An 11,425-nucleotide genomic window follows, 5' to 3' on the forward strand; every position below is an offset into this window, starting at 1 on the left:
AAGATTGTCGGGAAGATTGGTGACTAGAAAGAAGTCAGTATCATGCTGAGCGTCTGTTTTTGCCAAACGGTCCGCACATGCATTACCCTCACGAAGAGTATGGAGCAAATGAACATTTTACTGCATGTGAAACAAATCCATGATATTCTTGATCAAGACAGCATAGGCATGACATGAAACCTAGAAGGAGGATTGAGGACCAACTTCACCGATTGACGCGAGTCAGAATGGCAACTCACACGTCGGTACCCATGGTTCCAAGCCACCGATAACCCATGAAGACTTGCAACGACTTCCATGTGGAGAATATTTGCATCACCTTCAGCACCATAAAACCCAATCACCCACTCGTCATTGTTGTTTTGGATGCAACCTCCAAACCAGCTCGCGTTGGGCTCTTGCCAACACTGCCATCGCAATTCACAGCTACCCCGTCCTCCGTAGTAGGCGTCCAAGAGACCTGACGCGGCTGAGACACCACCGCACCTCCCGCCCAAGCACACTAGAAAATACTCCTATGATCATGGATGTTTGAAAACAGAGCTTCATCTGGCACAAGCTTATGCTCGAAGCAAAAGATGTTTCTCACACACTAAAGGTTCCAGATCACAGCTAGGTTACGCACCCAATCCGACGCATAAGTGAAAGAGAATAAAGCATGGTGAGCTCCAACCCCCAACCAAAACCAAATACGCCTCACAAAGAAATTTTCAACTTACCCCTAAACCCTAAACATCGCATTTCCTTTTGCTTGGAACAAAATAATTCTAAACAAAATTAAGGTACATTTTTCTCATCCCTCTGTGATTTCACTTTCTTTGATTTGGGTTAGAAATATATTAACAGACAAGTTTTTGTCTTAATTTTTAAACCTATATTTTTTTGCTCAGTTATTGGATTTACAATTAAAAAAATTGAAAAACGTGTACAAGTTCTTTTTTTTTGAAACTTTTACAAGTTCTCTTTTTTTTTGAAAGACTTTTACAAGTACATAACTTTGTGAAAACTCATTTATAATGTGATATTCAAGCACAAGAAACATTGCGGGGAAAGTTATAAAAAAAACATTGCGGGGAACAGAACAGACAAAATATATAAAAGGAAAATGCGTTATTATCATACAGGCATATTTTATAAACATATTCTAGGGGCTAATATCAGACACTTTCAGCCCTTGTTCACAATGATTCTCACAACCAAAACCAAATTAATCTACAAGGTATAATATGCTGCATGCCACAATCACCTTCAGAGACTTTACCACGAAGAGTAGACAATCTACTCATGAGCTTATAATTCCAATATGTCTTGCTCATTTTCCAAATCCCATAAAACAATTCTTCCATCCAATCCTGTAGTTTCATTTCAAGGAGTGGTCATTAGCCAAAGCACAAAAAATAACAAAATTATGAGCACAAAGAATAGCAAAATTTCAGATTACCGTCCACCATTGACTAACCTGATGTGCTGAAACGCCTTGTCAATGCCCCATGCTCCCCAAGAGGAATGATAGAACTACAAACCCAGAAAAGGCACCAGTCATTAACAGTTTATATGAACATATAAGTCGATCCGAACTCGATATCAGACAAATTCTTACATCGCAAGATTGAAAAAATTAAAAGAGCATTTTACTAATGGAAAGTATGGAGATAATGAGGGAGATATTTACTTTATACAGTTTTCATGAACAGCTCCACGTGTTCTTGAAGTATCAACTGTATCATTGCTCACTCCATGCTTGGATTGGCCATAGAACTTCCCAAATGCTTCAGAAAACTGATTGAAAAACAGAATTGAGAGAAAGAGAGCAAGTTAGCAGCATTAACAGAAATAGCTACAAATAGTGACCCTTATGCAAATCAACTAAGCTTGATTTAGAGGGCATCATATCCTCTGCTAGTTTTACTTTCCCATGCTTGGATTGGTCATAGAACTTCCCAAATGCTTCACAAAACTAATTGTAAAACTGAATTTGATAAAAAGGGAGCAAGAGAGCAAGTTAACAACATAAACAGATCCATTCCCTCCCTTAAAAGGGTGTCTTTAAAAAAATTGTGGGATTCAGCTAAATGTTATAGCTGGAGCCTCCTCAGTAGGCATCCAAATGGAAACGATGGCCCCATAGCGCTGACAACTTCTCCCCCAATATTTCATTTAATTCTTTCTTATTGAAGTTTAAACTTGTATCCGAACTTCGAAGGATCAGAAATTATCTCTATCAAGTTAGTCTCGTACCAAAACTTTATTAGTTATCTCACATTAGATATTTGTTAAGAATAATAAATTTGATTTCCAACTGGAGATTCAAGTTTCCCAAAGCTGTATATTGAAGAATCTTTTTTTAGAAATGTAGTTACCTGTGAACCATATCTTGATGGAGAAGATGCTGTTTTTCGTTCCCCAAGATATCTGATAAAACTCCTAGAGAGAAAAAAATCAAAAAGGAAAAATAAATAAGGAACCAAAGTAAGCATTTCTTTTCCACCTGGAAAGAGAATTCAAAGCAACATCAATTTGAGATGAAAAGCCATGGTGATGTGATTAATGTCTATTTGTTTGTTTCTAGTAGAAAGATTGCATGCAAGTTGGCCCAGTGACATTGATTACGCCCTATCATAGAAACCCAAATCTGAATTTTCACATACCAAATTCCTCTTTCATCAGCAGCAAAAACCATTGGGTTACAGTCGAATCCCACACCTATAACAGTTCTCTCAGAAACAAATAGTACCTGAAAAGAATTGATACAATGACCCACCAATTCCAGCAAAATCAGTAAATCGTCAACAAAGAAGACCAGGAGAAACTAAAAATGGTTAGAAAGAATGGATGCTGACCCACATCACGGAGAGGCAAATCACGGAACACGACATTTTGTGCCAGAGGAGAAGGACCAACATCATCAACAAAATAAATCATAGAATTATGACCTGTATAAAATAAATACAGTTGGTCAAAAGTAAAAAAATAAATTGGCATAATAGAATCCAATGTTTCAGAAGCACCCATGATTTTTATCGAAATTTGACCCCAATATGTTTCTTTCAAATAAAAAAACAAATGGGTTAAGATAAATTAATAACATCTCCGCGCACCACGAATATCTATCAGTACCAATACATTTTTTCTAATATTCTTTTAATAACTGAACCTCAGTGGAAGTTCACACTAAGAAATCTTGAATTCTGACTTTAGACAGAAGAAAAATGAAATCAGACAAAAAGAAGCATATAGCTGGCAGCATTAGTTTCGGCTACACAAGTATAAGATCAGCCAGAGGAGAGAATTTTCTCACCTACATAAGCTAGAGTATTGCCACTTGGTGACCACTTGACTCCGAATGTCCAAGATGATGAGAGATCAAGCTGAACAATTAACTGTTAACCAAGAAAAATACTATAAGCAGAAGCTAGAGAGAACCAACAGGTCTTTCCATTACCTTTCTCTATTTTCCTTTTTTTAGGAGATGGAAGAAAAATTGTTAATAAGAAAACTAATAAAAAACCTTTGTTCAGTTTGTAACTATAATCTTATACAAACCAAATCTTTCAGAAGCATTCAGTCGTTGGTCAATATACTAAAAGATACTCAATGCAGTAACCACAAAATATATAGATCTCGACAACATTTATGTTTGGTTGGAGGTGAATGGAGGGGAGCAGAGGGATTTTTTAAACTTATCATGTTTGGTTCAAATTTTAGGAGGGGAGGGGAGGGGGTCAAAACCCCTCATCTCAATTTTGTCTCCCCTCCAAAAGTGGGGAATTGGAGGGGAAATATTTCATTTGACAAAAATACCCCTTCTCATGTTTTAAAACTTCAATCTGTATTTTAAAAGTTAGGGCAATTAAAGTAAACTGGTTTTCAAATCCTTCCCCTCCCCTCATCAATCAAATACAAAAGGCGTCATTTGCCCTCTCCTTCCTGACCCAATCCATCCTCTTAACCAAATATGATAAGAATTAAATCTCTTCCCACCCCTCCCCTCCACTAAAATCACTCCATCCCCTCCATTGAACCAAACACAGTAAAAGAAGACATCTTTTTAATGTCAGTTTCAACTCAATTTCAACTTCCTGATAAACAACAGGTGAATAATATCATCTATAGGATACATAAATTACTCCATAAGCGATGTTTTAGTACATGTATAAAAATTTGGTAAAGATCGACCGTAAATCGAAATTATTTATTAAGTTCATAATATTATTGTTTGCTTCCTATTTGTTGGCATATTGGCCATCAGTCTGTACCATGATATTTCATATGGAAGGAAACCAACATTTCAATACCACTGGCCACAGTTCCCTCTGACAATCTCATAAAAAACAAAGAAGAGATATTTGGGGAGGAAAGAGAGACAGAGAGCATCAAGGCTTGAAAGAGTAATTTGTTCGTATCAGCCTTTATTATTGTCTACAAAGTGTCAACAAATGGGTGTACCTTGAAAAATATGTCCTCAAGCATAGAAACAATATCAAGAATTTACATGAGGAATTAGAGTTAAAAATTAACCTCTCCAAATTTTGAATCTGATAAAGTACCCTTTATTGAATCCCTGTGCCCATTCAACATGCAAACGTGAATTATATAACATAATCATAAAACATAAACAGAAAAAGTCAACCATATTTAGAGTTGCTTCATCATACTTTGCATCTACGCCTTTTATAAAGGTGGAAAATACTCGGCATTTCCCATCCGTGGATGTTGTTGCAAGAAGAATCTGCAATTGATAAAGAAAAGAAAAACATATGTTGTGCATCAAGTGTATTTACATCATATAGGACAAACCGACAAATATATTTTTAAGAGCATTTATCTAACATTTGATCAACAACAAAAGCCAAGTTTTTTCTCACTAGATGGGGTCGGTTACATGGATGACAGATCATGTGACGATGCCATAATAAAGCTATGCCATGCATTAAATTTTAAAAATTAAAGGTTTATCAATAAATTTCTCTTAATGATTTGGCCTACAATATTCCTTTGTCTCTCTCTAAATCAAGCAATGGTCGCCCTCAATCTGGGCAGCCCTCCAAACTAGTGTTTTTATGGGTCTTCTCATTACATGCCAAACCACAGATAGTCAGACTCTACCATCTTTTCTACAATGGGAGCTACTCCAAATTTCTCTCTAATAATCTTATTTACTTGATCGTGAAGCTAAAATTATTTAACAGACCAAACATGATCTAACTGAAATAATATACAAAAAGAATATTTAGAAAATAAACAGAGGAAAAACAAGAATTATATATTAGAAATGTCGAGATAATATATATATATATATATGTATATATATAATGAAAATCCACAAGCAAAGAAACTTTCGTTGTTTTCTAGCCATAAACAAAATTTATCAATCATTATGGTGAATCTTACAACATGCCAAGCAAGTGCATCCTACGAGCTAACCTATAGTATAAAAATAGGCTTTTGCTAACTATGATCACATAACAAAAAACACTCAATATATAGAATGCTAACATTATTGGGATGCCATGAAACACTTGTCACTGAAGAGTCATGTCTTTTCCTTATAAGTTTGCTGACCCACCTGCATAAGAGATACAACTATATAAAATTAACAATTAAAAAAAAGCAATGCAGTGTGTTGAAATTTTAAACTTATGTTCCAACTATATCAACTAGGGGACGGGGTCTATGGATTGGATTGAGTTTAGGGTCACTTTACGATCCAAACAGCTCATAAAGCAGTGGATTGGAGGGGGCAGAGTTAAGGAAATATGTTTTCTTTCAAAAAATGTTGTTAATGGCAGATGGCAGACTATGGCGGATTGCCAAAAGCCCGCCATGAGATTCCGCCTTAACCTAATACAACCCAACCAAATAATGAATGGGTTGAGTTCGGGTGAATCTGTAGGTCTGTCATAAGTGGAGGGAAGTTTCACATACAAATATAATGGTGAGATAAGAAATGGAAAATTCATTAAATATAAGAAGTCTTGACTATAATCATCATAGCACTCAATTTTCAGATGAACTAAAAAGTGATATATCAAGTCTTAAACAAACTTACATAAGTCTTAAACAAACTAAAGACTGAAGTGGCCCATGGCAAGTCTAAAATAAACATGAATGTCAAATGAACTAATGTATCATAACAAGTCTCAAAAGCAATAAACAATTGATCATGTAAGCTAATTGAAATTAGTATCATCACAGACAGTATATGGGTTGCTGTAATCATTGACTTCATTGTTAATTTTGCACAGAACTTGTCATCTAAATGAACCATCAGTTTCTGATTACAATGGTGAATGGTCCATCAGATGCTGCATCAATTTCTCATCTCTATTTTATTCAGTCGCAGTCTCACTTACTTTTGATAAGAAATAGCCATGTTGAACACAAAAGTTATATTTTGATATTCCCTATATCTTATAAAACATTCATTTTTTATTTTGCAGGAAAAGGTCCTCCATGTTGAATTCTAGACACTCAGTCTCAATTTACTTTTTTTCAGAGAGATAAAGATATGAACCAGCTGTTCCAATAAAAAAAGATTATATTGCATTGTGGCACTAGGTGCCTTCATACAGTCAAGACTCAAAACTATGGTCTAAGCAAATCTAAAGTGCATCCGAAGTGAAAACACAAAAAAAATGGGAAAAAAACTATGCATAACCAACATATTGCCAGGATGCAAATAAACATAGAAAATAAAGTGCAAGGAACGCTGACAGACCAGTTGTTCTCCTGCTCATAATAGCATATACAAACAGTTTTGGCTCCACTTCCCACCGCGAATTTGTTTTCTATCAAAACACAATTAGAAAATGCATTAAAACATAGATATAAATAATTATTTCATAGAATCATTAGCAGGCAATATTTATACAAATGAAAAAATGTCATATAGGAAGAGCAAGCGTCTGGCTAGGGAAGGGTAAAAAAATTAAACCTCCAATAATAACATTACAAACAAGACTCAGAAGACTTGAACCAGTAAAGAAATGATAACATATAATATTACAACACGTCAACACCATAAAGTTTCATGACTTCATAAGCATATCATTACATAAGAAGAGAAGAGAAGAACTTCACACAAGAAAAGAGAGGAACTAGGACATGTCAATGTGCTTCATACCTTTTGGACTCCACTGAACACAAAGAGCAGCACGGTTTAGCCTAAGGATAACAAGAGTGGGTACCCACTCTGATCCTTCAAGATTCCAGACATATCTACAAAAAGAGCAGATTGCTTCTACTTTAACTTGTTATCAATATGTATGTATAAAGGAGAAACTAGCAATGCTAAAAAATCACCAAAACCAAGGGTAATAACTTTGATGTTCTAAACCAGACAGGCACTCACGAATTTCGATCATGTGATGCAGTGACTATTCTATTTGATCTCGTACTCCAATCTATCCCAGAAACTACCTGGTCATGCTGTGAAAAATAAAACCAAGAAATTGCTTAGAAACTATTCACAAAGTCTCCAACAAAATAATTTGTTCCTTCAAAAACAAAAATGCATTAAAAAAGAAAGCAAAAAATCTGAGATGGAATTGAGTAAAATCTGAAAATGTATTTTGTTTTTAATTCTGATAATCAATACAAATCACAGCAGTGTTTATATTTTATAGGATTCCAAGCCCAACTGTTTCTGTTACAACTGATAATAGAAGTCCTATTAATCAAACCCAACTCCTTAACTAACTGAGAGCTGTCATGACACGTTGGGTAGCTCAGTACAATGATACATATATAGTAATATAGGAATGCGGCCGCAATGCACGAAGGCAACAATGTCAATATATAGAACATTACTCCAATAAATCCTATGTGCATATGTGTATGTTTTAATAATTGAAAACAATTTTTGTATTTTATGTAGGATTTTACAATCCAAGTTATGATTACACAACTTACATGTATTGCACCTTTCCTATTCTAGGTAAGATCATGATTTTGTCAACGTTGATTGGCATGTCATTACATATTGATAAGACATGTACTATAAATTCTCCTTGTCATTTCTTTACGAAAACGATATTGACTAAAGACAAGCAAATTGAAAGTTTGTTCAACATGTCAGGCATAAATAAACTATAGAAATAGAAATATGTGTAGATGCTATAAAATGAGACAACATCAGATTAGTCCAACCTTAGCCATGAGGCTCATGAGCTATGACTTAATTGTTCGGCGCTAGAGATTACATACATAAAACTAAAGAGACACCCAAGTTCGATTTAATTTGAAAGACAATTCAGGATGACAAAAACTCTTTTGTTAGATGACAAATTCAGTACAAAACTGCATAGAAAGCTATTCAACAACATATCAAAGTTAAGTAGCGAGTAAAGGTTGCAATTTAAGTCTCTCTGACCTTCAGGTTCCAACAAAACAGAAAATCTAGGAAAAGTGGATTCTAGAAAGTGAGAACACAACAAATTTTGAACAGTGAAATTGTGTTGTCAAAAGATAACAAATAATAAAGGACAGGCAAATCTCTCACAAGTTTCTAAATTCTTCAGATAATCCTAGGAGGGATCGGCATTGCAAAAGCTAACAATTAAACATACCCAAGACAAGCAAACATGACTGGGTGCATAATTAACTAATCTTTCCCTTTACACCATTAGTGATTGAGCACCACATGAATTCATGGCCAAAATTGACTGCTACAAGACTCAGAAATTAGTTCATAGAACAGTATCAGATACATTGAAAATAGAATTCAACTTATTGCAGAAACACTTGCTTTCATTCTTCTTACATGTCCAAGAACTTCTCACATGAGTGATCAACTCGTAAGCACCAAAAATATCAGTTTTAAATCTTTATAATTGTGCTTGCATCCAGAAGATATAAAAGAATATAGAATAAATATCTATTTAAATCGATAAAAGAGAAAAAATGCTAGGATAATACCTTTTGAAGAACATGCACCTTTTCCCATTTGTCTTCCACTAATCTATATATGTGCACTTCATTATTGTTTGGACATAATGCGACCACTACAAAAGGAGATAAATATACTATATGTTAAGAAGTCATAAAAGCTGCAATCATATGGACAACCAATAAATGGTTTTGTTATAGTAAGACCTATAAACTGTATTTTTGAACTTATTGTGATATATAAAAATGCTCAAATGTTAGCATATCTTTTTTTTTATCTAATGAAACAAAAATGTATTATTAGAAAGAAAAAAAAACTGAAACATCTCAATTATTTCCACTATTAGTATTACATGAAATATTCAACAATTATGTGGTGGACTGGTGGGGAAGAGTCCTTAATTTGGTCACGAAAAAGCAACTTTTATAGATGACCTAATATTAACAGTTTAACACGTGACCAATGCCCAACTACTATCAGAAAACAATCAAACTATTATTTTCCTAATTGCGATGAAACTTCTAACATATATTGATTGCACATTAATTTAGTCCAGAAACAAAAAATGGATACCTAAGGTCAATATGCATGACAAGAAGTTCCACCTAGGTGCAATATTTAGGCAAATTTTCAATAACTATCTGTCACTCTTTTCCAATGGGAAAACATGTTGTGTTAGGAAAAGTATTTGAGACAAATAACAATTAAATTAAAGCAACATCATTATTGTAGGCCTTTTCTCTTCCTCAGCTAATTACATGAGCTGGATACGTTTGGATGGAGGAGATACCAGTTGATAGGAAGGATAAGTCTCCTCTTGTTTGGGAATTTCATAAAATAAGGAGAGGAAAACATTTGGAACATCTCCATCCAACTTCTCTCCATTCAAGATATGAGCTATTGATTTTATATCTAAGGGTTTTAAAAAGCTCAGAGCTCAAACTATGAGCTCAGACCACCAAGTAGAGCTTGGACTACGAGCTTTTTTAGACCGATAGACACAAAATCACTCGCTCAAACCTCGGATGGAGTGAGGATGGAAATAAGATGGCCGGAGAGAATCCAAATTCAGAGACGAAAAAAGATGATTACCGAAAACTACCCCATTTAATATGAACATTTTTAAGCCAACCCAATTAGGAAGATTTCAAACATACAAAACAAGCAGAACGAAACTTCAAACTTATTACTTAAACCTCTCAATTTCTCCCCTTACCATACATCGCAATGCGCGCAAACCACACATTATTAGCCTATACAATGCTAAATGTCCAGAACTTCTAGTACCTTCCTCTCACTCAAATTCTTCAAGACATACTGGATTCCCATGAACAATAAGCTAACCATTTCTACTGTTTTCCGCCTTAAACTCAACACTCCCCTAAAATTACAAAGCAAACTAGTTCGTCTAAAATTCAACAGCACAACAAATACATTCAAATCAAGCTCAAAATGGAAACAAATTTACTCAAACTGATTAACAAAATGATCAAACGAGTGATACATCTTTCCTTTTCTACAAACAAACGATTTGATTTATCAGATCCAATCATAATTGCATATAGAACTCCAAAAATGGTCAATGAAATGAAGAAAACGAAAAAAATCAAACAATTCCTAAAACTCTAAGAAGAAAAATCAAAAAGCGTGATCCATTTTCTCTAAATCGCCATCCATGAAAACTCGAAAAGTAGCATTTTCTCGGAAGCCAAACAAGGAAAAGTAAACAGAAGAAAAACAAGGAGAGTGGTGGAATGAATATTACTGGATTGATCGGGGCTCCATGCGTGGCAAGTGATGCATTGTGCGAACTGATGAACCGCCATCACCGCCATGTTCTCTCTGCTCTGCTCCGCCGAACAGAGTGAGATCTGTTGAAACGAGACTGAGGCAAAAAGAAACACTTTGCTTGGCGTGTCAGGGAGATGATGGTGAATTTCAGTAATAATGGCATTTTTATGAAATATTAATGGATTATTTTACTTTAATCATAACTTAGCTTAGGTCACTTTGTCTTTTTACTTTTTTTGAGGGCAGAGTAGTCTCCAATGCAAGGTTCTTAGTTCTTATTTTGGAGTTAAGAACTAAGAACTAAGAACTTTATCATTGGAGGTGCTGACATGGACTTCTTAGTTCTTAAAAATAAGAACTCAGTTCTTATATAAGATGTTTTGCTTTTTGAGTTCTTAGCTTAAAATATTAATTATTTCTCTTTCATCCAAATCACTTTATTACTTTATGAGTTTTGTTTTATTACATTATGAAAATAAAAAGTATAAATAATGTGGTTGGTGGGACCAAATGAATAGTTGTAAGAACTAAGAACTAAGAATTTATGGTTGGAGCAAAATTGCTTGAGAATTGCTTAAACACATGTGGCAATACGCCCACATGAATAGTGCTAAGAACTAAGAAATAAGAACTAGCATTGGAGATGCTCTTAGAGTGGTAAAAATGTTAAAGTAAGTTTTGTATACTTAAGTTTAGAGTGAAAGCTTAAATTGGTATTGAAAATGTGAGTGTCGGTCAAGTTAGTAT

At 34.6% G+C, this 11,425-nt stretch overlaps 1 protein-coding gene across 1 annotated transcript; it reads right to left on the minus strand.

Moving 5' to 3' along the window:
* Positions 1–1,074: 1,074 nt before the first annotated feature.
* Positions 1,075–10,826, minus strand: LOC130723812 (actin-related protein 2/3 complex subunit 1B-like). The gene is made up of 15 exons (XM_057574948.1): positions 10,653–10,826; positions 8,917–9,002; positions 7,352–7,428; positions 7,124–7,218; positions 6,719–6,788; positions 5,497–5,566; positions 4,656–4,729; positions 4,519–4,561; positions 3,299–3,380; positions 2,845–2,933; positions 2,649–2,734; positions 2,361–2,424; positions 1,673–1,779; positions 1,460–1,515; positions 1,075–1,352 (listed from the first exon to the last, which is right to left on the minus strand). Exons 1-15 carry the CDS (start codon positions 10,720–10,722, stop codon positions 1,291–1,293), a joined length of 1,131 nt encoding a protein of 376 aa, XP_057430931.1. The 5' UTR covers positions 10,723–10,826; the 3' UTR covers positions 1,075–1,290.
* Positions 10,827–11,425: the final 599 nt, after the last annotated feature.

Source organism: Lotus japonicus, chromosome 6 (genome assembly GCF_012489685.1).
Source record: "Lotus japonicus ecotype B-129 chromosome 6, LjGifu_v1.2".
Lineage (NCBI taxonomy): Eukaryota > Viridiplantae > Streptophyta > Magnoliopsida > Fabales > Fabaceae > Lotus > Lotus japonicus.

What these genes read in the sequence shown, in the direction of transcription:
- LOC130723812 (XM_057574948.1), bottom strand. Translation starts at nt 10,722, where the DNA reads ATGGCGGTGATGGCGGTTCATCAGTTCGCACAATGCATCACTTGCCAC. An exon ending in ATGGAGCCCCGATCAATCCA is followed by an intron (nt 9,003 to 10,652) that starts GTAATATTCATT and finishes CTCCTTTTGTAG; the next exon opens with TGGTCGCATTATGTCCAAAC. An exon ending in CAATACTCTAGCTTATGTAG is followed by an intron (nt 2,934 to 3,298) that starts GTGAGAAAATTC and finishes TATTTTATACAG; the next exon opens with GTCATAATTCTATGATTTAT.